The sequence below is a fragment of the Lepisma saccharinum genome, chromosome 10 (assembly GCF_977018435.1).
Source record: "Lepisma saccharinum chromosome 10, izLepSacc3.1, whole genome shotgun sequence".
Classification (NCBI taxonomy): domain Eukaryota; kingdom Metazoa; phylum Arthropoda; class Insecta; order Zygentoma; family Lepismatidae; genus Lepisma; species Lepisma saccharinum.
This window is the reverse complement of record NC_139238.1, coordinates 44,874,570-44,901,973: the sequence shown is the minus strand read 5'-3', so window position 1 is coordinate 44,901,973 and position 27,404 is coordinate 44,874,570. Positions and strand designations below refer to the sequence as shown.

Genomic DNA, 27,404 nt, shown 5'->3' with positions numbered 1-27,404 from the left:
GGAAAGAAGTGGTACTTCCTCAAGGTAGACACTTTGTGAAGGTGTCCGAGCAACCATGATATGGAGGAGAAGGTTAAGTGCATTCTGTACTGATTCAAGCTCCTGAACTTGCACTCATCATTCATGTAATTATATTTGCTTCCTGAACTTCCCCTTCAATACAATGTGAAAAAGTGAATAGCGAATTATTGTTATTTTGATTATCGTTATAGGCAAGAGGCCCATTTAATTTACTACTTGTTTTGTTGCATGACTACCAATCAAACTGGCAAATGGAGAAGAGACAATAGTTTTTTTTGCAGTGAGTTTATCACGAAATATTTATTTATGTAGTCTTATGGCACTTGCACATTATGGAAATAAACTTGCCTCAACTGCGACAGTGTTGTCTATATACCTTCATAAAACATAATTGCCTCATAGCAATTAAGTAGACCTATAGGACCTCGATCTTCCACTGGACGTACCTACAGGTGTATATCCATTAAACAAGACAGTTTAATGTGCATACAGGTCAATTCAATATGAAAGATTGTATTAATAATGCACTTATTTCCAAGGTTCAGTTCCAAGTGGCAAATGTTGCTTCTTACTTAGGCCTGAAGTTCCTTGACTGTTGGTGACATATGGTGTCTCCACATTCTCCCCTCTGCATACGTGTAACCTCTCTCCTTCTCATACTTAACAATGTGACTAAGAAACATTGTAATCATGGTTTTATTGGGCATTATAGAAATGCCAAGGATTCATAAGTTACATTTACAGCTCTTCTGTGAATCCAGATTTTTTTCAATTTCTAATTAAAGATGCTATTTTCAGTACATAGATGAACCAACCATGTTATTTTCATTTTTCAGCAACCTAACACATTGAGTTCTAGCAGCGAACCACACCTATTTAAAAAATATGATTGGAGTAGCAGAAGACATGATGCAGAAACACCTCATGGACATACCTTCAATGAAGATTACAGAAGTATCAATGTCAGTGATGTATGTTGACTTTAAAGTGATTTTAGAAGTTTTGTAATATTGAAATGGAGGGATTAAATGTTGGTTCTCAATACGTAGTTCAACTGAGTAGTTCTAGCTTTAAGCCCTTGTTGAAGCTCCAAAATTTAGATGTTGACAGCATCTTGAGAACAAGTAGGGGAGCTACTTTAAAGAAATGGTAGCATCCTCTGCTCTTGAAAACCAGAAATCTGTAGTTATGGGGATAAGTGTCCTACTCAAATCAATATTTAAAAAAAAAAATTACACACACAGCATGTCCGAAAAAAGAGCTCCGGTGTTTCAAACACAAGTATATTAAAATTGTTTCAGCATAAAATGGTGTTTTGAGCGTAATCATGAATCGACAACAAGCAAGTTTTACTTCACATGTTCACCAGCAGATAGCAGCAACATCACATAGCTGTACAAGCTAAGTTGTTTATAGAAGACATGCAACCGATTACCAGGGAAATAAATAGTCAGAGCAGGTTCCATTACTTGGCCACCACCAAGTCCCTGTTTGACGCCATGGATTTTTTGTCTTGGTGCTATGTAAAAGACATTGTGTATCAATAAAAAATCCAGCCAGTTGAGCACCTGCGCCAAAGAAAAACCACAACCAAAGATGAAATTCCAATAGATATGCTTACCCGATTGCAGACTGATTAGAGTATCAGCTTGATGTGTGTAGGGCTCTAAATGATGCACACATTGAATTAAACTAAAGGTAACGAAACTTTGAACATTGTACTTCCATAAAATACATTACACAAAACGTATGATTGAGAATGTAATAAAATAAGTTGAATTCAAGTTCTTTTTCAGACACCCTGTATGTATATATACAAACACATAAACACAGACACACACTTATCTGGGCCATTCCATAAAATTTCTCAGAGGTTCACCAAATTTCTTATCAAATGGAGAAGGAGATGGATGGATGAATGGATAAATGGAGATGACCCTTGGAGGCAGTGGCAGCTTCTGCCCATTTGTGCAGTCACATGTGCACACACAAATAAATTTGTAATGGGATTAATTTTTATTATATGTATTCATTGATACACAAAGTTTCAGAGTCTTTTGTCTATGTTCCATATTTCCATGGTTGTGTATATACTGTATAAATCAAGAATGGGAGGGGCTTGACTTTCACTAGCCTAGGATATTAAGATTTTAATAGTTATTACTTTTTACTATTGAGAGGATTACAATTAAACTATGCAATTTTTAAAATCCCTTCAATGCAAATATTAGTTCATTTATGTGCTAAGTATATTACCCACCCTAAAAAGCACTATTTTTATAATTATATGCAACTCTTCATGTTAATAATTTATTAAAACTATTGGTGTTTACAAGGTATGAATTGCTGGCATACACAACATAATACAGTAATGGAATAAGTTTGTTCAGATAATGAAAAAATATTGATTTTAAACAAACTATATCCAAATTATAAAATCAAATATAAATTTTCAAAATTCTTTGAAGCACAATCTCAATTCTACATTTTTTTTCATTTACATATATATTGTAGGCAGCGGAAGGAGATCTTCAAATAATACCACCAAGACTTCCAATCAGTCAATACCTTGCTTGATCAGGCATTCCAAAAGGCTATGCTGGGAGAAGTCGAGGTGGCTCAAGGGTAGTGATTGTGGTGTGAAGGGGAGAGGGGGTTCCGAGGAGAATAGGCAGCAAGCAGAGTAAGGTAAGAGAAGGTCACCTTTCACTGTTTGCATTTCAAGGGTCCGTTAACTGATAACAAAAGAAATGGGTTGATCATTAAGAAATGAGTGTCTCTATGTAGCTATACCCCCTTGGATGTCAACAATGTTAATTCAAAATGCTTACTAAATACTGTTAAACTATTCTTTAAATATCACATTCAAAAGTTTAACTCCCGACTCACTCATTTGAAAATGCACTTCATAGCATAAGATGTGTGCCCATTGCATATGAATAACATGTTTGTTAGAACTAATTATAATTATTTTTACTTATTTGCAGGGAGTTACTGTCTCAGCTGAAACGAGAGAACCTAGACTTTCCGGGTTTAGGCATTATCATTCACATGACAGGCCTTTGGACACAGCAGAAAGATATGCTGATGCATATAAGGTGTCACCCATGGAGCTTTGTTCATGTCTTAAATTTGAAGGAAGCCTACATGACAAAATGAATAAAAATATGTATATGGAGAAAGCCATACAAACTGAAGAAACTTCTTTGGTATGTAATAAGTAGGACTATGATTCATATGGCCCAAAAATCGCAAATATATTCACAATGGAAAATACACATATGAACTAAAGTTTCCATAAATATGACCTAAAACATGAAAAATAGAAATCCCTAACAAAAATATAGATTTCTAATCAATACTTCATAGGGTGAACTATTATGTAAGAATAAAAACAATAGAAAAGAAAAATTTAAAAAGTATGAAATTTGACACACACACACACATTCATGTAATAATAATGCAATATTAATACCGGGTGTCCCAGAAGTCTTTCCCTGATTACAAACTTTAGTCATATCCGCTTTATGCGGAAAGTGGTGCCAAAATGTTGGGAAACTAACCAAGTTTTTTTTGTTGCAGGTTTGAGTAACGTGACTGTAGTGTAGCAGTGTCAGTGCCCAGAAAACTGGAATTGTTCACAAATCAGGAAAAAGCTCAGCATGTCCTCTGGTATCATGAGACCTGGTCACCAATAACAGTGCAAAGGAATTTTCAAATGTACAGAATTCTTTCGTCTAGAATATCTGCCATCAATAAGTTGGTATTTAAAAAATGGAATTTATCTTCATTCCCAAATCCTGTCAAGTCCAAGAAACATTGTATGGAAAGATGCCACCTGATGTCAAGAGCATTAATTCCAGATTCCTTGGCACTGACATTGCTACACTACAGTCACATTACTGAAACCTGTAACAAAAAAACTTGGTTAGTTTTCCAACATTTTGGCACCAATTTCACATCTCTACATTGCATATAGCAGATATGAATAAAGTTTGTAATCAGGGAAAGACTTCTGGGACACCCGGTATATTTACATATTCATATGAATAGACCCATAAATTATGTGAATGTATTAACTTAAACATTTATAGTATTATTTCTGAAACATTTGGTTCGGACCCCTCCCCAAAATATATTTCTAGATACATGCCTGCTCATAGCCTCATTGCTAAAAATTCTATTCAAGTTCCACTAAGGTGGAAGATATTCTTTGTGTGGAAAATAGTGAATTTAGACAACTCTAATAAAGTGAATTATGTTTGAACTACACTGAGTGCTTACTGAATTGCGACCACCCCTCCAAACAAGAAGGAAGGGCCCAGCAGCTGCTCTATCACATGACCACCCCGACTGGAAGTAGTGTGGTACATGTATAGACAGAACACTACATGTTAGTCAAACAGCACATGTTAAATTTGGAGGTGGTCAGGATTTAACATCATTCCAAAAGGGCATAATTGTGGGTGCCCGAGCATCAGCTGTGTCAATAACCCAGACAGCGACACTAGTTGTATGCGTCCATTCCGGTGTAGTGAAGATGTACAGAGTGGCAAGAAAATGGGTCAATGACCACCAAGAAGCAGACTTGCAAGGGTGTATGGAAGGTTGCACCATGGGGAGAGCATCGAGTCAAATGGTTCGTGACAGCTGAAAACACCATCAGAATCCAGAAATTACGGGACCAATAGAACAGTGGATGCACAACACCCACATCCCATGCAACTCTGCTGTGCACACTGGCAAGCATGAAGTTCCACAGCAGATGGTCGTCACTCGGCACCCACTCCTCACGAAGCATCACCACCGACTTAGTCTTGCTTCAGCCCACAAGCACGCTGATTGGACTGTGAATGATTGGAAAAGGGTGTGTTGGTCCGATAAATCATTGTTTTGCTACACCACTGTGACGGGCATGTGTGTGCATGTGTGTGCGTGTGTGGCATCAACAGCACAAGGCTATGCACCCTTCCTGCATGGTGAGTGCTGTACAGGCAGGGGGGGGGGGGTTTCAGCTGTATGGTGTGGGTTGCTTCTGGTGGCATGGACTGGGACCATTGGTGTGTATGAACTGCCATTTCACATCCGTTGTGTATCAGGAGGTGTTAGGGAACCACTTACACCCCACAATGCAACACTTCTACCCACATGGGGATGGCATTTTCCAGGACAACAATGCACAGTGCCATCAAGGTGGGACTGTACTTGCTTGGCTGGAGGAACATTCCACAGAGATGAATGGCCCCCTAACTCCCCTGATCTTAATCCCATAGAGCATCTGTGGGATGTTGTGGAATGAGCTCTTCGAACCATGGATCCTGCACCAACGTCAGTTGGCTCCTTATGGAATGCCATCAGATCCCTGTAGAGAAATATCAGCATCTCATGGAATCCATGCCATCATGTCCAGGCCATCCACCAATCCAAAGGTGGATCACCAAAGTATTAGGTAGGTGGTCTCAATTCAGTGAGCACTCAGTGTATATCCAATATTAGTATTACGAGGTGCATGTAAAAGAAAAAGGGTCGATAATTTTTTACGTGGGGTTGGCTACACTCATGAAGTTGAGCATGAGCAGGAGCATGCCCTAGTATTCTGTGTTTGCAACAGGGATAGAATCGTCAGTGTGGAGTTGCGTATGTGTGAGTAGCAGTAAGGTGAAATGGCTGCCGTAATACAAAATCCCGTCAAATGTGAATTGAGATCTGTCATACGATTTCTGACCGTCAAAGGATAGAATGCAGCTGACATCCATCGGGAATTGCGTGCCATTATGGACTGACAGTGATGAGTGAAAGGAAGGTCAGGCAATGGTGCAGAGTGTTTCGGGAAGGGCGTTCAAATGTCTATGACGATGAGCATAGCGGAAGGCCTAGTGTTCAGATGGACGATCTGCTGGAACGCGTTAACGAGAAAGTCCGTTGCAATCGCCGGTTCACAATATCTGAACTCGCCAAAGACTTTCCAAAAGTATCTGCGAAAACCGTGCATCGAATTGTGACTGACAACCTGGGGTATCACAAACTGTGTGCGAGGTGGGTACCACAAATGCTGACAGATGCTCACAAAGAGCAAAGAAAAACACCTGCACGTGATTTTTTGGCCCGCTGGGGGGAAGATGTGGATGACCTCTTTTTGCACATAGTGACGAGGGATGAAACGTGGATATCGTACACCACTGGGGAGTCGAAGCAGCAGTCAATGCAATGGCAGCACTCTGGTTCCCCTAAAGTGAACAAATTCAAACAAACATCAATTGTTCACAAAATCATGGCAACCATGTTTTGGGACCAAAAGGGTGTGAGTATTCTTTAATTCTTGGAACCAGGATGAACAATTACAGCAGAGGTGTATTGCGAAACACTGAATTATCTGCGGCTTGCCATCCAAAATCGGCAGAGAGGAATGCTATGCTTTGGAATTTTACTGATCCATGACAAAGCCCGCTCACACACAGCTGCTCGTACTATTAAGACAATTCAAAGATTTCGATGGGAACTATTCAATCATCCCCCTTACATTCCCAACCTTGCTCCCAACGATTTCTTTCTTTTTCTTCACCTGAAAAAGTGGCTTGCATCGAAGCATTTCAATGACAGTGACATGCTCAAGACATCAGTTCTGGACTGGCTGCACTCTCAGGCGACAGATTTTTACGCAGAGCTTGTGCCACGCTATCAGAAATGTCTGGAGCTTAATGGTGACTACGTCGAAAAATAGCCAAGGTATGTACTTGTTTATCAATCACAATAAATTTATTCTCCTATAATTTTCTTGTCTTTTAAAAAATATCGGCCCCTTTTTTTTGACATGCACGTTGTAGTTATGTAACTTATTCAATCAACTTTCTTCAATAAGTATAAGAGCTTTTGTTGCCTTGTGAATTAAGTTTTAGTCTGCAAAAATATAGCCCATCTTAGTTTAATCATCTGATGATAAGTGTTTGATATTGGACAGGTAAAATTATCATCAGATATGCTGGTTAACTGATATATTGTATTTGTCCCATTGATGATAATCAAATTAATTTACATGAGTAGATATTGGGTGATGGAGCATTGAATGGTACATGGTCCATCATCGTCATCATCATTCACTGTTTCCTGCCTCTGGCTGGGTTGGCATAGAAGTCAAGCCTCTCCATGTTTTCCTGATCTGCCACCACTCCTCTCTCTCCACGGTGTTCCAATCTTGTCCTCCTCTCCTTACACTCTCCACTATCTGCTCTGTCTACCGACATTTTGGTCTCCCCCTTGGTCTATTCCCATTCCTTGTGCATTGTAAGCTTTTACTAGCAGTCTTTCTGCATCCATCCTCTTCATGTGTCCAAACCATCTCATCTATGCCTGATCTATCCAGTCCTGAAGCTTCACCACCCCCACTGCCTGTCGGGTCTCCTCATTTCTTATTCTATCCCTTCTAGTTTTCCAAAATATACTCCTTAAAAATTTCATCTCCACTGCCTGCATCTTTCTTTTGTCTCTCTCTGTCATTGTCCAAGTCTTGCATTTCATAGGTACATCCTTGTTAAATATTAGTCTTCGAATGCTTTGAAGAAGCATTTGACCTCTTCTGTTTACCTCTTCATCTATTCTTCCACATCTCTCAAATATGCTTCCTAGATATTTGAAGCTCTCCACTACAGGGATGTCGCCACTGGTTAGGGCGAGGGTGGCCTCTAGCCCACTCTAAAATGGTCTCAGCCCACCCATCTGCTCACCCAAATAGAATAAATGCATGATATAAATTATTTAGATAACGCAAAATAACAAGCTGGTAAAGAATTATAGTATAAAACACACAATTGACTAACATAACTCAGTTTCACTTCAAAAACAAATAACGTTTCTAGATTCTTCATCTCGGTTTCCTTTCATTCACATGTAAAATATAAACATGCAAACAAAATGTCATTGTTCCGCGGTGGGAGATGCCACAGTGCTTTTCGTCAATCGGTTTCCATTCTTGACGATTGTTGTTATTCTCTTGCGTTTCTTGGGGCACGATTTGTTTTCCTTTGTTGGACTTAATTTACAATTGATCAAATCTATTTTAACAGCCGTGGTTCATTCGGAACGTGTCATTCGGTGGTGGAATTTGTGGCGCATTTACTTATTGTACCCGCATATATTTTATATTTTTTGGGTTTTATTTGGAGAAAATTCACGTGTTGTGTTGTGATTGCGTCTGTGTAAAGATGAAATTTTAATTAGTCTGGTGTAGTGCAACCAGATCAAGAGGGCTTAACATGTCGGGTAAACGAGTTAGTACATCTGATTATTTTAGACAAGATAGAAAAAAGTATAAAATAGATAATGCCATACATGAAAGTCATTATGATGCCAGTGTAAAGGAATTTTAAGGTATTTCAGCAGTTGACGTTGAAAGTGAGTCAGAAGAAGCAATTGAAGGGGACGTATCAGTAAGTGATTCTGCTGTTTCAAACTCTCTTTTCAGTGATATTGTTGAAACTCCAAATTAACTTCCACAAAAGCCTGATTAATGCATTATCCTTGGAAAACATTTGGCAATACAGAGAAGTTTTTAAGGTGATTGGTATAAGTCTTTAAATGGTTAGAATACAGTGTTCAAGCTGATTCAGCCTTTTGTTTCCCATGTAGATTCTTTGGAACTGAAAGCAAACATGGGACAGTCACATATTCACAAAAATTGGCTTTAATAACTGGAAACGAGCTCTGGATAAAGATTCTGGGTTTTGAAAACATGACAACAGCCAGGTTCATAAAGCTGCTCAGATATTGTGGGAGTCCTATATTAAAATGAAAGAAGTGTCAGTTTGTAGTCCAGTAAGTGTAGCACATGTGGCTCAAGTAAAAGAAACCAGGAGAGAATATTTGACACAAATTATATACATACACTGAAATCAGGGAATAGCATGAAGAGGGCATCACGAGTATGACCTAAGGTCTAATAAAGGAAATTTGCGTGAATTACTTGGCCTCTTTTCAAAAACCAAAAACCTATTATTACAATGCAAACTTTTGTTTCCATTGTAATAATTGCATGCTATTTATAAGTTACTAATACTAATATTCATGTGCAGTTATATTTTTAAATCTTAAATTCTCATAATTTATTCTTTACCGTAGTTTTAGTTTCTTCGTTCATTAGTGCACATTTGTTTCTATGTTTGTCAGTAAACTGACCAACATTGAACGTTCGCATTTCCATCATCCTAAAAACGCTGCCTACTTTGTGCGTAATATTAACTCTGCCCTTGGGTGGAGCAAGCGGAGTGACTGCGCTGGGGGTCGTCTACTGGGGGTTTCAAAATGATCAAATTAAATTTTTAACACATGTAAAAACAATGAGAAAACCTACAAAAATATGAAAAATTTATTGAATAAATTTGGTTAAAATGGTTATTCCAGAATTCTATTTACTATTCCAGTAAGTGACTAAATGAGTTTTGGTAAATTAAATCTTTTTTTAATGTTATCATGTTATCAGTTGAAAATGATTTTTCCCATCATTGCGTTCCTTGTTTACAAGCTTCGTTTGTCTTGTAAAAGCTTTTCTTTAACTGATGAAAGTATATTTTGCTTTATTTTCATAATATTCCATTTTTTTACAAAATGCAGGAAATTTATATGCCGAATTTCTTAACACTAATAAAAATTGCATGCAAAATATTTGTAAAAATTGCATTATAGGTTAAGCCATGAAGAAGAATCCTCCAGTACAGCATAATGTTGATTGGGGGGGTGGGGGACCAGGCCACCCTCATGAAATGTCGCTCCACCTTAAAAAAATTCCTAGGGCCGACCATGACCACCGAACCAGAGCCGACGTAAAAATATTTTATCCATCCTTGAGCCAACTCTAAGAAAAATTTCTGGCAACGCCACTGCTCTACTACCCTCAACTCTTCCATGTCCAGCTTTATTCTTGGTTCATTTCTGGCTCCTTCTTGTTATTAGCACCTCACTCTTTTCTGCACTGAATTTCATTCTTGCTCTTCTATTCCGTCATTCCAACTATCAAGCTGTCTCTGTACTTCTTATTCAGTGTTTTCCCATATTACTAAGTCATCAGCAAACAACAGGACTTTCATCTCTTCCTCTCCTATCTTCTTCTCCACCTCTTCATTAATTGCATCCATTGAAATTATGAAGAGCAGTGGGGGAAAGAGCACTTCCCTGTTTGAGTCCATTACTTATACTGATCCACTCTGTTCTTCCCACTGGATGTCTTCACACAGCTCTGGTTGGCCTTGTATGAGCTCTGCACTCTACACACTATCTGTTCCTTGACTCCTTTCTCTCTTAAGAGTTTTCGAAATCTTTGTTCTGTCCATGCTATCATATGCCTTTTCTATATCTTGGAATGTCATAATCAAATCATTTCCATACTCGTAGTGCCTTTCCTGTATTTTCCTTATGGTGAATATCAGAGCTACTGTTGATCTGCCTCTTCTAAATCCATACTGTTCCTCTCTCATGTTCAGCTCTGTTACTTCACTTATACTTTTCTTTTGGTCAAGAAATTAATTCCCATCGCCCCTGTCTTCTGGCTTACAAGACCAGAGTTCTCTATTACTAATTTCATGTATTTCCCCAGTTGTCCTCATAATGCTGGCTCAACACCGAAATTTAGAGCTCCCAATGCTTGTACTATTAAAATATTATTTAATGTACTTAATGCTTTAGCCTTATTTAGATTTAGTGGTCATGGTGGCTCAGTCGGTAACACGTCTGACCACCATACTCAAGGTCCCGGGTTCGATCCCCGGCCGGTTCAAATCCGGGAACTTTCCTAACATTGGATAGCGGCCCCAGCACCCACCCAGCATCGAATGACATGGGTACCTGGGGGAAACGCTGGGGGGGTAAAGGCGGTCAGGGACGTGATGCTGATCACATCACCATCACTCATGACCGGATCAAGAAAGTGTGGGGCATTACCCCCACACCCCCTATACGCCTTCATGGTATGGTGCTATGCACAGGGGAGCACTTTACCTTTTTTTTACCTTATTTAGATTTCCATCACAATCGATTTCACAAGATTTTACGGCCTCAAACTTCTTCAGCAGCCCGTTACAAGCAGAAGATTCTCTGCTTGCCCCACCGACACAGGGAACCTATGCACCAGGCGCGGAGCGTCCATGTAAGCCGTGTAAGCCGGGCTTACACTTTATTAATTCTAGTAAAATGTATGTAATTATATGGCAAAATTCGTAAAAACTTCAAAGTTCATCTCGGCCTGATACCAGTCTTCGAGATCCTGTTTGTTAGATTGCAACACTTCACACCAGATGGCACATGAGAACTCCCGCCTTTTGCTTGGGGAAAGTTGTAAGCCGTCTGAATGTTGCCTTACAAATTTCTGACCGCGAAGGAGCAGTGCCTCCCCTCGCCCACCGTATCTGGAAGGAGAAGAACAGGGAATATAGGGAGAAGAGCGCGTCGAAACCCTAGGTGTGTAAACCTACGGGCAGAGGCTTACAGCAGCGTTGCAAACCTCATGTTTAGAAAAAGTGTTGTTCATGGACGTCCGCAGTATTTCTTTCCACCAGGGAGGATTAAGCAAAGTATTTTTTCAGGGGTTGGGGTAAACTAGGTATATTTCCCTTCTCAAAATATACTAATTCAATTTGAAGTTAACATTTTTCTGCAACGCCCTTACAATAATTAACAATTTGATGTGACTGAAATGAAATTATATGTGTGAAAATGGTTGACATTCATTTTTCAGGAAGTGCCTCCTCCCCTTGCCCCTTCTGGACATCCATGGTGTCGTTTAAACTCCGAAATTATGCTACATACTACTAAATTGTTCTGGGATTTTCATATTATAAATATTAATTTATAACAAAAACAAATATAAATTTGAATGGTTCAACCAACGACATGGGTTCCACGTTATGTGAAAAGTTTGAGAAAATTCAACCACAACGAAAAGCGGCCCTGTTGTTTTATTTATATCTCCAACTTACAAACGACTTTTTAAACTTGTGCGAGATTTAGCACCATTATGCTTGGGTTGGCTTCACTGAATACGCGGCAGCGAGACACAGGTCCTGCAAGAGGAGGGGCTCCAGCGTTGTCGGGTATGAATGGTTGACTGCAAAGGAAATTTGAGCCGGTGGTGCTTCAAGGAGGTTTTTTTTTTTCCAGGAACAGGGAATTCTGAAGCAAAAAACTAACAGGAAGGGGAAAAAGGAGAAACCTAGAAATGAGCGGGATACGTAAAAACTAGATACACATTGATGTGCTAAATTCTTGTTGTTTCTGTTTTTCGCTTGTAGGAGAGCATAAACATTAGACATATTAAGACTCTGTTTTCCGTTTATGTATGAACTCAGCTGGTAATAATTGAGCTAAAAAGTGAAATAAATAAGTAAATAAATAAATGTTAATGAAAACTTAAGATTGAACCAATTTTACAAATTTCATATCAAATGTGAACCAAATATTATTAATTACATAGTCCGTGATTCAAACACTTTTCGAACAACGTACGAAAAACCTGTTTCTGATCTTTTAGGTGCTAGATTTGCTTTTACACTATCCTAAGAAAACACTTACATGTCCTTTGATAGAAATTTCTGGATATATCCCTACAATTTGTGAGCATTTCTTTTATATTTTATATTGTATTTTTTTTTTTAGTAAATATAGGAAATTTTAAGGCAAGAGAGGGAATTTATTTATATCCGAAAGGGATATTCCCCTCACAGTCCGAAAGATCACTGCTTTGAGCAGTGACCGATTTTGGATCTGGTTTCTTTTTGTTTTCCCCTTCTTGCTGTGTGTTTGTTAAAGTCTCGAGATATTGCTTTTGCGAATTCCATCTATTGAAAAGCGGACTGTCGTCCCTGTGCTGTGGTGTAATACAGTAGTGAAGTGCATTATGGAATAAAATGAGTGTGATTGTGCGGTGGGGTGGAGAACTTGTTGAAGACGCCGTTGTCCAGCAAGGATTTTGCTGCCAAGAAGAAACTTGTGGATATAGGTAGGCTCACCCCTTCCTTCTCTAGCAGACATAGTAACAGAAACGAAAAATAAAGTGCGCCGATTTTGCGATTAATGATACGGAGCTGATACTTGGTTATGCGGTTGTAAAAAGTATTCAGCACTTTTCTGTTTCCTTCTGTTTTCGTTTGTTTATTATTATTATTATTATTAATTTTATCTAACTTTGCATATTTTTTATCGTTACGTTACTCATTGTGATAGGAATAACACTGACTTAATTATCAGATATCCAGAATTTTTAATTTGGTGAAAAATTCCAGGGAAGTGTTCTGAAAAATTGGGGGGGGGGGGGCGGGGGTCGATGTGTGTGGATAAATCACTAACCATGTCAGCCTAAAAATAAGCACAACGGGAAATAGCCTTCGTCATGCTAGGCTTACACTGTTGGAAAGGTCACGCTCCGCCACTGCTATGCACCCAAAGGATCATATGGCGAAGCGTGAAATCTTGTAGGGGAAATGGGTCTCAACCCTCACAGAAAAGTTGAGCTTCTTAGTGCATCTCGGAAATCAGAAGGAAACATTGCCAGCAAACCAATAACCAATGTGTGTCTTCATGAGCACATAAAGAAGATCACAAGGATACTGATAATTAATAATCATAAAATAACTGAAATAAACCATTTTATCATTACTCTAAATTCCATGTAGATCACTTAAATCACAAATTATTTTGTATTTTGCAAATTTTAAAATGCGTCAAAAATTTGACATTAGGGGTTGAGGCAAAGGTGGAAAGGGTGAGCGCTTGTGTTTCCGGGAAGAGGAATGTCTGCACCCTGCGTCCAGCTCGAATTACATCACCAGTGTTGAGAGCTACAGTGTTGACAACTGTCAAATTATTTACATGGTAATTCAAGTTAAATGTTTCACAAACTTTACAAGTTAATTCAATTAATTGATGGCTTTTGAATATAAATTGGGTTGGAAAAAAGTATCTGAAAAAAGGGACTACCAGCTGATATTTGTAAACATCACAATCAAAATTGTATACATTGTACACAATAAGAACAAAGAAAGGTCTTGTATTATTATGGCACTTTATTACATAAACATTGTATACATACTCTTTCTGTTGTAATGACTCTGATTCCACAGCGTAATTTATCTCTCCAAACTAATATATCTTCTCTCCCATGAGTGATAAAATTAAGGAAATAAGTTGGTATCACTTTCTGTTGTTTCAGAGCTTTTCAACGTGATCTTGTTTGGATGCTTTGTAGTTGGGGAAAGAATCTGTGTGTTTGTTGCTGGTGTTTGTGTTCTGAATTAATCGAACGAACATGAATTTGGGAGCGGTTGATATGACAAAGTGCAGGTGGTTTACTATTTGTTTGAGTTTTGCACAGATAGGTTAATCAGGACTGGGCCTACAGTTTAATGTGGGATCCTAACTATCGTTGAATGTGCCTCAACCAGGTATTGAACCTGGGACCCCTTGACCCCTTGACTACAAGGCGACATTACAACTATGCCATCGCGGAACCCAAAGAGGTGAGTGTATTATTTAGTAATTTATATCTGCTTCGTTTAACTCGAGGGAGAAAAGTGTAGAAATGAAAATCGTGGAAGTGAGGCGACCAACATCTGATTTACCTGACTTTAAAGAATTAACTCATGAAGGCTTTGTGCGACACTTACAGGAGTTTGTAATTTATTGTGGTGAGTGTGCATGTGTTTCTGATGGATGGATATTGTAATGTTTATGTCCCCTGAGTCAGAAGTGCCACCTTAATATGAATTGGGGAGGAGGGGGGGCAAAATTTGAATTAACAATTATATATAGTATATATAATATCTGTCTCTAATCGCTTGCCTCCTTCGTCAGTCCACGCTTCGCTACTGATGGTGTCCATTAATTGGAAATTCGTCAATTCTTAGTGGGAACAAATTCAAATGATTTTAATCTGACTTGCAACTGTAGATCCAGACTCGGTTAACCTGTGTGTGCTTATTGTGCACTTGCGTATAAGTAGTTTCATGAGGGGGTTTCTTTTATCAGTACTGCATCGCTAGGGTAATCAGATGTCTAGATTCAAAAAGTAGGTGACACATCCCCAAAATATAATACACAATCATTCACAGCTATATACATTACTAGGAAATATAGCAAATGTGAAACTGACATATTTTCAGTTCAAAATAATGACTTTTTAATGATTACTACAATTTCATAAATGATCATGTTGTATTATCAATTGGATTGCCTTTTCCCTGAAAAAAAAAATGCACTTTTGAATGTCTTCATCAAGATGGAGAGTTACAAATTTCCCCAGGAGATAAATACTATAATTGTGATTTTTTGTTCCTCCCACCAAAAGACTTATTCTCCTAATTCAAATTTTGCGGTGCCCACAAATGAAGGGCACCTACATTAAAAAAAAAAAACATTTTCCTGCATGTTGGACATAAAACTAGAATATAGAGCATCCCATAAACTCATATATTGTATCATGTTTTCATGTGCTTGACATTATTCGCAGAAACTATTACTTAGTAACTTTGGCTTTTCAGCACCCTGCAGCATCATACGAGATCAGTGAAACAGGCACAGACAAAAGGAGAAGCACTCACATAACAAGTACTCCAGTTTCCTCATTGCTAGATGACCACCATTCTATTTATGCAGAACGAGCATTCAATGATGAAGAAAAAGAAAAAGCTGCTTCCGTCAGTGCTGCTGATAAGAAGTCTGTATCACCACAGGTAATGAAAGTATTTATACTGTTCATAACTTACTAATGATAAATTACGTGAAAATTGTGGCTCAACCAGAATTCAAAAGGGGGCCTCAGAGGTCATGACAATGCTCTATCACTGAGCTATCATGACAACTACAGCTCTCACCACAATTCTTACAACTTGAATATCTGTGTATTTGTCCATTTTCGAATACTGATTGCCAATAGTTATCTATAGATGGGTGAAAAGTAGTGTCGTGCCATCTCCATGTGATTGAGGGGACAAACTTGAACGGTACTAAATCAGTTGCCACAAATATTAGGTTTCTTGTCAGGAGTACACTACTCAAGTTGTTAATTCATTTATCTGGTTCCAGATGTAGGGAATGCAATGCAAATAAATGCCAAAAATAAATTATTCCTGTATGTGGTGTGACAATGGTCAACATTCAGTGTTGTCTAGTCCGAGCATGGACCATCCCTCCAAAGGGAAATAGACCATTGTCAGCCTTGATTTTACCAACTATTGCCATTTTTGTATTTCAGCACAAAAATTCTTATTGACTGTACCCTACTGAAAATTCTGTCTACTGTTTTCAGTAGATCAATGGGTGTTTTGAAACATCTACTGAAAACAGTAGATGAGTAGATGAACTGTAAAGCTACTGTCTTCTACTGTTTTTAGTAGCCCAACTGTGTCTACTGTTTTCAGTAGCTGAACTGTACTGCTAATGTTTTCTACTGTTTCTAGTAGCCGAACTGTTTCTACTGTTTTCAGTAGATGAACTGTACTGTTAATGTTTTCTACTGTCTTTGGTAGTCCAACTGTTTCTTCTGTCTTAAGTTGTTGAACTGTACTCATAATGTTTTCAGTAATATGATTGTACAACTAACATCTTTTATTGTGTTCAGTATATTGCTGTCTGAAAACAGTACTCTTGTCAGTAATTAAAATTTTCTTATCTATACAACTGAAAATGCAATGAAAAATCGTATAAACTAAAATAAATACATGGTAAAGCATGTGGAACTTGCTACTTAGGAATGCTTTCACACAACAAAGAAATCAAATAAAGTGAACACGTTTTTAAGTGTGTGGTTTACGCATTTGTAGAAAATTGAAAAATATATTCTTTTATACATAAATTGACATGTTGTTCTTCCTATATTCACACGAAAACAACAAAAAATTAGTTTAAATGAAGACCATGACCCTCGATGATTAAAAAACCAAAACAAGCAAACACTGTTAACTCCTTCCTGCAATTGCATTGCACAGATATAATAATGACCATGGAAATTCCATGGTGAAGAAAAAAATTAACTGATGTGATAATGTATTCAAACTACTAGCTGCTTTAATGTTGAGTTATTTGCTAAGATAGAGTTGTAGTACCTTACAGTAACTCCCAGTAAAATACTGACTTCAGTAGTATTCATTAGAAAAACAGTAAAAATTCAGTTCATGTACTGTTTTTCCAATTCACTTCAAAATCACTGAAAATTTGGTGTCAAGAATTAATATGTCTATTCTTGGAGTCAATAAATACTTTTTATAATATATTGTAACAAGTATTATGCATTTTTACTCACATTGTTTTTTTCAGTATGGTAGCCTTACTGCACAGTACAGTTGTCCTACTGTAGACTACAGTAGCTGTACAGTAGATCTACAATAGGATTTCAGTACATTTCACAGTACACAGTAGAAGACATTTGAAAACAGTAGCATTTTATAGGTTTGTCGCGTGTTACTCACAAATCCAGAATATAAAAAAGGAAAGTTAAAAATTTGTACTTACGTATGTGAGTATAGTGCTCTTATTCTAGAACGACGTTTCAGAGATTGACTATCTCTTTCCTCAGGTTCGTATAAAAACTATGCCAAGTACTTAGTTTTTATACGAACCTGAGGAAAGAGATAGTCAATCTCTGAAACGTCGTTCTACAATAAGAGCACTATACTCACATACGTAAGTACAAATTTTTAACTTTCCTTTTTTATATTTTGAAAACAGTAGAATTTGTCTACTGAAAACAGTAGAAATTTCCAGCAGGGTATATATTTATTAATATTAATTAGATATAATAGAAATAAAACACCAAATGCAGGCATGCAAGTAAAACGAACACAGAAGTCCAACAACTTAACATTTTTCGACAATTTCTATTATGTGAAAAAAGTTGGTTTACCGGTGGTAAAACATACGAGGGCGAATTGAAAAGTCTTTGCCCCATTTTTTTTCAGCTGAAATAATAAACCTGCAGGGAAATCAAAATATGGGAATTGTTCTATGTACCTTGAACTATTTTTCCACATAGTCACCACAGCGGTTCAGGCATTTGTCCCAATGCATCACTAGTTTGGAGATGCTGCTGTTGTAGAATTCGGCCGGTTGACAGCAGTATTTGCTTTGTCATCGCAAATGAACCTCTGTTCTGTCAGGATACCCCAAGGTTTCATGAACAATGTCATGAATGCAATTGAAAACATTGCCCGCGTGGATGCATAGTGGAAGTGGATCGGCGTGTGCATCTGAAGGACATTTTCCGAGGTGGTTGAGGATGCCCCAACGACTCATTGTTGTGAAGGTCCTTTCGGACATTTTAGGACTCACAACACCACTACCGCACACTTGTCAAAGTGAGACACATGTCCCCATACGTCAGCTGCATTTCGCTTTGGATCTCAATGGGCATTCGTCTCTTGCTCCATAGAAAACAAATAATAACACTTTAATGCTCATACAATGTTGATGTGTTGAGTACTACAGCCATATTTGCAAACTGACAGTGCCGCAGAGCAGCCGATAATTAGCACTGGGTTGTTCCAAGAAAAACCTATTGCATTGAATGTATATCTCGGTTTCTCAATTACACTAATATTTCGGCTGAAAAAAATAGGGGCAAAGACTTCTTGATTTGCCATCGTAACATGGGAGAATATTGATTTTACCACTCTTACATTTTATAGATCTGCTTTTCTAACAATGTAAAAGAAACTGAGTGGTAGAAAAGACCTATGCATTAACTCACCAATATAAATAAGGAAACAAATTAAATAAAATAACACAATTTGCGGAAGACACTACACTGAGTGTAATTCAGTGCTGTTATCTGTGTTTTCTTAATTACAGAGATCATATACACTGGGCAGGAGGAGCCAGTTAGGATTACCTGTTCGAGAATCTCAAGTCTCCCTGTCGGAAAGAGAGTTGCAATGTCCACTTTGCAACTGGGATTTCCCCTGCACCAGGGCACACACATGTAAAGATTTTTTGCAGATAGCTCGCAATGTCTAGTTTGCTGGCAGCCAGTATATCAGTACATACATACAGGGTGCAGTCAAACATTGCATACTGATTCCAGTTAAAACTACCTGGAACTTGCAGGCAGAAATGACACACTATTATGAAAGCTAGCTTTGGGTTGTGAAAACAACCAATACCTCACATTGTTCTTCATATTGGCATCCAATCCAAACAACTGACCCTTCACATGTTTTTAAGAGGGCGAGGGAAATTCAAATGTTACTCATAGTGTGAAAGCTCTGAGTATAGGACAGATGTTTCAGTACCTCCCAGTAAAAGTTGCTTAGCAGAGCAGTTGTTTCCTGTGATACATGTGGATGGATATTATCATGCAACAACACTGAGCTAGAGTTCACCAATTCATTTATGCTAAATTGTTGTATGTGGCTGCTGCAGTGCTTGAATGTGTGCTGCATTGTTGCCCTCCATCAGGTGATTTTTCCAGTCAAAATGCATTCGTTATTTAGGACTCCAGTTCAAGCATACCCAACATTGCATATGCAGTGAATAACATGTTGACAGACTCGGCATATTTGTATATGATGTCAAGGATGTACACTTTACTGCTCATAGTTTTTACTCTTGACCACTTCTTGTATAATAAAATAGCTACAGTGGTCCGGTTGGTATGGTATCTGACTGCCCTGTGAAAGATCCAGGTTCACTTCCAAGGATGGGTGATTTTAGGTGAGAATTTTTCAAGTGCTATCCATAGATGAAGCAGCTCTAGGGTTCATCCAGCATCGGGGAATAAATTCCATGCTTGTTCCTCCCCTTCTCCTCCCCACAGAAAATGTCCTGGAAATTTTCATGGAGAGTTATATGCATATATATATTGGCTGTGATGGTAATTAGGGGGGCAACGTGGCAGTTGCCCCCCCTTTTCCCACTATGCTAAACCTCACATAAAGGTAAAAAAGGAAAAGTGTTCCCCTGTGCTTAGCACCATGCCATGAAGGCGTATAGGGGGTGTGGGGGTAACGCCCCACACTTTCTTGATCCGGTCATGAGTGGGGGTGATGTGATCAGCACCATGCCCCTGACTGCCTTTACCCCCCAGGGTTTCCCCCAGGTACCCATGTTATTAAATGCTGGGTAGGCACCTGGACCGCTTCCAATGTTAGAAAAGTTCCCGGATTTGAACCGGCTGGGGATCGAACCCAGGACCTTTAGCATGGTAGTCAGATGCGTTACCGACTGAGCCACCACGGCCTTTTTAAACCTCACATACCAAGAGAAATTATTGGCACCTTGCCCTCCCACCCTTCCTTTTGGAACTCAATCGTCGCCACTGAATATTGGATATTAACATGTGTGTTGTCAATTTCCAGGAGGCTGACGAACAAAATGAGAATGGTGCAGGAAGAGAGAGCATAATTCCTCGTCATGGCACACTAAGAAAAAGATCTCAAACTTCCTTGCAGGTATGTATTTTGTACTAGCTTTACTAGAAAAGATTCCCGGTTAATATCTGTGACACGAAGTGACAATTTTATCTATTTTAAGATATATTTTTCATAATTTATGAATTATGACATGCCTTAGATTACAGATCTTCTTCAGTTTCCTTGTTTGGTGCTGATTGACCTCTTATGTACACCTCTCTGCCATTCCCTAAATGTTTTTGTTGGTGCTAATCACAAGCATCCACAAGCATAGTAAACTACAGGAAAATAATTCTACAATGCAAGCAATGTGTACATACAAGAAAAACTATCTTTCAGTTAGACCTAAAATAAAATACAGATGTCAGATTTTTCCATGAAATGAGTTGTTATTTTAGAAACACCCATATATGTATGTATGCATGTATGTATGTATATTTCTTTCTTTCTCTCTCTCTCTCTCTCTGTTTGTTTGTTTGTGTGTGTGTGTGTGTGTGTGTGTGTGATGGTGTGTGTGTGTGTGTGTGACGTGAGGGAGATACGAAAATCTTCTCCAAGGACAATGCGTCAACACTTTCCAACAGATCTACAGCCTCCTCCTACATCAACCATGGTTATCCATCTACCCTAGTTATTCCCCACAGACACCCCATCAAGAAACCTGACACCTGATATGGTGTATATGTGGGTTTGAGAGCCACAATGGTCCTTTCAAAGGGATGTCCAACTGCCACACGAAAAATCCTGGTTCAATTCCCAGGATGAGTGATTTCAGGTGGTTAATCCAGGCTCTAATAAATGAGTAGTCATGACAAACCTTGGAGGGATAACGGTAGTCAGAGCATGGTGCTGATTCCACCACCTCCACAAGCGATCGAGATCATGATGTGTTGGGCCTATGTCTACATCCTTCGTATGTCCTCATGGCATGTTGCAATGTACAGGGCAAAGCTTTACCTTTTTATGTGTGTGTGTGAGTGTTTAGGTGTGTGCTAATAATATTAGTTATGCATATTTTTGTTCCTTTGTATTTCAATGTTGTTTTTTTTTAAAAAAAATTAAATTATGTATATGGGCGTGTATTTTAACACTTTTATATTTTATAATTAATACTTGTAAGAGATCTATTTTTCAACAATGTACAAATGGTTGAGCGAAAGAAAAGGCCAATGAGTTAACTCCACAATTATAAATAAGGAAATTAGTGAAATGAAATGAAACATTTGTTATAGACATTATACTAAGGGTATTTCAGTGTTGCCATCTGTGTTATTCTTAATTGCAGAGATCATCTACGCTGGACAGAAGGAGCCAGTTAGGATTACCTGTGAGAGAATCAGAAGTCTCCTTGTTGGAAAGAGAGCAGAGAAGCATTAGCAGAGAACCCAGTAATCTTGGTGGAAGCAAAGATAGTCTGTTCTTCAAGAGGCCCTCTTCTGTACATGAAGTGCCTGCTGAGATTGGCTCTTTGCAGGTATGAAAAACAATATATTTCAGTGATTATTATACACTAAGAGCCATCATAAAGTTACTAAAGTGTGTCAGGGAAAGAACTAGTAATAAAAGAAAATGTCACATATCTGAAACTACTGCATTTATTGTTTTGCAGTACTTACTTGACATGGCTCAATATTTTTCCGAGTGTAAGTTCAATTTACTTGCCTTTGTATTGTTGTATCTAAATATGTGAGTTATATTTTAATTTAGAGGAAATCTGTGTTAATTTTAGATGGTGGTTATTAAAACTTGCACTTCATATCATATCTAGTGTAGAGTGAGTGTGTTGTGTGTGTGTTTATTTTGAAAAAGTTCTGGGGAACCAGGATGCAATGTTGCAGGAAAAATAAAAACTGCTAAAAATAACCATATCATACTATTTAGCACATATCAAGAATAAAGTAACTGCAAATGTAACTAACCAGTTCTAAAGTAACAGTATCTGTAACTGAGTAACATCTAAAAAAAATTACTGTGACTGAGGTACTTTTTGAGCAATGAAACTTTAACTTAATTTCTTTTGAAAAGGAACTCAAGAAAACTTATACTGTTTCATCTTCTGTCAGTAAGAGTACTGACATTTGTATTAGAATTAGTTCCATTGGTACTGGTTCAACCTTTAAGGAATTAACTATGCAGAGCAATATACTATTAGTAGAATGTTGAAATAATACTGTATGTTTTGGCAGGAAATGGAGAGTTGAATGAACGGTATGCCTTAACTACAATTGTGTCTCTTTCATAAAGCAGCAATTAGAATCAGACCCGTAGCCAGAAATTCTTTGTAGGGGGGACGAAGTCAATCCTAGAGGAGGCAATTTTTTAATATATTGTGTCGCATTGGCAGATATAGCAGGGTGCACAGAGACACTTGTCCCCTCCCCCAAAAGATATAAGTAACAGAAAAGGGATGATATCTTGAACCTGCAACGAACAAAAGAAACTTCTAGTAACATCAAATAGCAATATTTCGATAATGACCTTTACAGATTTCCAAAGAATATAAAGTTTAACATAAATAGGCCTTAAGGGACTGTATCTACTTGATATTTTCAGGTCGATAAAGTTAATAGACGATTAATATGTACCAACAGCTTTGGGTCTTTCTGCAGAACTGATTAAGGGAGCTCTGTATAAATCATGCTTCATAATGATTCCCTCTAGTTTCCAGTATGTAAGATTTTTATGCACAAAGGAATCTAACGAAAATCCAACAACACCATTGTGTTGTGTTATGCAAGAAAAAAATAATTAATTAAATAATAATGGTTACATATTATCTACACTTTGATTAATTGTGTAAAAATTTGAAATACATTTTTTGTACTTGCTGAAACATTAAAACATGGGTCCTTTAGTCCACCACGGACTCTATTTCCTTCAAAGGGGAGACTCTTGCATCACTACAGACAATGTGTGACTACTAAAAAAAAAAAAGTAAAGTGCTCTCCTGTGCATAGCACCACGCCATGAAGGCATATATAGGGTGTGGGGTGTGTGCCTACTGGTTACGTTAACCATTTTGCAAAACATTGTGTGAATGTATTATATTATAGTTGAAATAGTTTTGACACCTCACAAACAAATAGGAATCCCTTGATTGATCAATGACTTCTTGGATTTCAGTGTCATCATTAATATTTCATATTAAGTTTCATAGAAATACATTGTTTTAATAGGGTGCAAATAATTTTACGGGGCGCCATGGCATATTTTTTTTTTTTTTTCATATAGATCGTTTGGCTCCAAGGGCCGACTCACGCTGCCCCATAGCTATGGTTCTGAACTTGGACTATAAGAATAGCAGACATTGCGAGTGAAGCAAGCAAAAAAAAATTACGATATGTATTTTTATTTGCATAAAATTTACAATCTGGTGGGGGGGACAAGTGCCCCTTGCAAGTGCCCTTGGCTGTCTGGAAGAAAAATGCAAGGAACACATGAAAACTAATTCCATCATGAGTATATAATTGCCCTGCTAGTCTGTTTTTTTTTTTACTTCAATGTTTGCTTCCCCTAGAATGGACTTCCGTCCAAGGTCGGGGGGGGGGGGGACAATGTCCCCTGTGGTAGCGGCACTGTTTATGAGTGTCTCTTCATCAATTTCATGTCATCACTCATTGTTGCGATTAGCTAGAAGTGGCAGAAAAGCAACGCTAAGTAACATAAATCAAATATTCACTCCCTCTCTCTACCACATGAATCACTATTACCAAAAGGTAGACTTTGGAAATAAAAATTTAAGCAGTTCCGAGTTCATAGCAACACATCCAAGAAAAACATCTGAACACATTAGGCACCTTTAATACAAGACTACTCAAAATGTCATAACTGTTCTAGATACTGAAAATTACTAAATCATTTCCCGAAGTCTGAATCTGGAAAAGAATCCCCACCCCCCATCCTAATTCAACATTATACGGAATCCCATACACCCTAATAAATCACAAAATCAATAAGTGTCTTTGTTATGTTGCTAGCGTAACACATGATATAATTGTAAAGATTATTGAGAATTCCAGGTAGGAATGTGTTCTGTATTTTTCCAGCCCCCTCTAGCTACGGGCCTGATTAGAACCCACCATTTATTTATAGCCATTTCTACTATAATGATTTCATGTTCAACTAGAAGTTAGAAAGCAATGAGTCAGCGATTGGTTCAACTGTGTTTGGCTGACATCATTCACTTTCATGTCACAAGGTTCTAAATATCAAAACACCCAACAAAAGTTGATCATACAGACTCACTGTTGGGTTATTCCATATCATGATCATTTTAGAAAAATTTTCATCTTTAGTACATAGGTTTGTACATGTTTCTAGATAGCAAAGCCAATGTTCAGAAAAATTTCCTGTACTTGGTTCTCCTGAGGTGGCCATTTTTCCAACATGGTGCATGTTCTTTTTTGTTCATGAAGCACTTTACAGAAACTTTAATATCTCAAAAATCATTAGAGCTAGAGACCTGAAAAAATTTCATTTATTTTGTAGCTAAAGAAGTATACTTACTATGATATTCAAGTATGTTTTGCTCAAAATTGCATCCAAAATATGAAAATTATGGTGGAAATTATTGGTAACAATAATTGAAAAATTGGATTTTTAAGCCAGATTTTTTTCATGAAGGGTTTAGTCTAAGGCTTGAAATTTTGTTTCATGTGTAGACCTACCTGCAGGGTGTCTGCAAATAAAATATCAATGCTTAGAAATGTTCCCCTCCTTTTTTCAGCATGGGTTCAAACATGGCCACTCATGGAATTTTGACAGTTTTCGGGGTTAAATACGAGTGTCACTATTTATATTTTGAGCCTTGGCAACACTGATTGAAGTTAGGCGCGATTTGACGTTTGCACAGAATCGTCTGGCATTATTGACCATAACGTACTTCAAATGTTTTGTCAATAGCTTCATTTGTGTTGTTTATGTTGCCTTGGAGATTGCGCGACAACAATAAAATGGAATTAACTCGTGAACATTTTCGTGCGATGATTTTTTACGATTTTCGACGTGGATTATCAAGACAAGAGTGCATCGATCAACTTACTTCCACATTTGGCGATGAAGCCCCATCCTTTGCCACTGTGAAACGCTGGTATAACGAATTTAATCGTGGCCGCCATTCGCTCACCGACGAGATTCGCGAAGGTCATCCAAAATCAGTTGTTGTTCAAGAAAACATTGATGCTGTGCAAAACCTAATACTGCAAGATCGTCATGTGACATACTGTGAGTTTGAGGCAACCATAGGCATTAGTTCCACCAGCATATATAAAATATTACATGATCATTTAGCTGTGAGAAAGGTATGTTCTCGTTGGATCCCACACAATTTGACAAAAACTCAAAAAGACGCTCGCGTCAATTGGTGCAAACAAATGCTAAATAAATACAATCGTGGTGCTTCAAAAGATGTATATAAGATTGTAACAGGTGAGGAATCATGGATATATGCATATGAGCCGGAACGTAAACAGCAGTCGACTGTATGGGTGTTTCAAGATGAAATCAATCCAACAAAAGTTGTTCGCGCTTGAAGCACATCAAAACAAATGGTCGCCTGTTTTTTCTGGAAAACTGGTCATGTGGCAACTGTGCCTTTAGAGGAACGTAGAACGGTCAACTTTGAATGGTACACGACAATTTGTTTGCCAGAGGTCTTCGGTCAAATACGGAAAACAAACGAACGCCGTCGGATCATTCTTCATCAAGACAATGCCAGCTGTCACACATCTCGTCTAACAACCGACTTTATGAACAGTCAAAAAATCGAATTGATGGGTCATCCGCCATACAGTCCTGATTTGCCACCCAATGGCTTCTTCTTGTTCCCGAATGTCAAGAATAAATTGCGTGGACAACGATTTTCGTCGGCGGAAGACGCCGTTGATGCGTTCAAAAACCATATTAGGGAGGTGTCTCAAGAAGATTGGAAAAACTGCTTTGACAAATGGTTTGAACGAATGCAAAAGTGTATTGACCATAAAGGAGAATACTTCGAAAAACAATAAAGCAGTTTTCAATGCCAAATTCCTGTTTTTTCATTGTTAGGCTCAAAATATAAATAGTGACCCTCGTATCTCAGATGGGTCCTCATGAAAAATTCTGAAATTTGCACAAAGTAAGCTCTTCATGAACCTAACTCACAGTAAAAATCTCAACTTTTAGATTCAACTAGTTTGGTCTATGTGAGGTAGCACATGTGACCTAATTTGTGATGTTGCAGAGTAAGGTTAAGCTTCATGCATACCTAGAATACTGAAGCCTTTCCCATTTCTTTTTTAAAATTGGGTTAAAAAATCCTCAGAATATGTAGTAACATAGGATTTTAATACTTGACTTACCAGAAATTGTATTTATAAGGCATGGCATATAAACATCTGCAAAATCTTATTCATTCGGGTTTGATTTATTTGGTACCCACTTCCATTGGTGTTGTCAACTATAGATTCCTATTTATTCTCTTTGTCAAATCAGACAGGATTGCTTGTTCTTTCACTAAGTTCCTACTTACTTTCACTAAATGATCAGAAAAGTTTAGTTCATCCTATAGGTCTTTTCTTGACCAAGTGGTAGCAGTCAAACTGATTATTCTGACTTTTTCAACATTAGTTTTGCTCATTTACATTTTTTATGTTAACATTTCAATTAAAAAAATGTACTGTCCATGCAAAGGATTGTTGGGCCTCCCTATTGGTGTAGTTGAGAGCAAGAACACTTTATTGTGAGATACATCAAGAACAGAACAGACTCCATCCATTTCCTTCAGTGTTCCTTGAGATGGCACAAAGACACCATTGTTTCCATTCTGGCATTTATGTGAGCCACTTTCTCAAGAGATGAAAATTTTACTATAACATTGTGGGTATATTGAATTACCTGGTCTAAGGCTTACTTGACACTTCATGGCCTTACCATGTGACACAATTTGATTGTAAAGTTCCCTTAACGTTTTCTTTAAGTGGTATTTCAGAAGATCACAACACACTTTACTACATAAAAAATAATGCT

General features: G+C 37.9%; 1 protein-coding gene across 1 annotated transcript in view; it reads left to right on the top strand.

Annotated features, from left to right (window-relative positions):
• Window positions 1–27,404, top strand: part of LOC145994082 (uncharacterized) — a 184,427-nt gene that overhangs the window by 87,701 nt on the left and 69,322 nt on the right. The window contains exons 6-11 of the mRNA XM_083130167.1: window positions 858–992; window positions 3,009–3,230; window positions 5,295–5,470; window positions 15,506–15,728; window positions 20,346–20,438; window positions 21,685–21,873. Of these exons, the coding sequence (XP_082986293.1) occupies window positions 858–992; window positions 3,009–3,230; window positions 5,295–5,470; window positions 15,506–15,728; window positions 20,346–20,438; window positions 21,685–21,873 (1,038 nt within the window). The remainder of the gene's footprint in view (window positions 1–857; window positions 993–3,008; window positions 3,231–5,294; window positions 5,471–15,505; window positions 15,729–20,345; window positions 20,439–21,684; window positions 21,874–27,404) is intronic.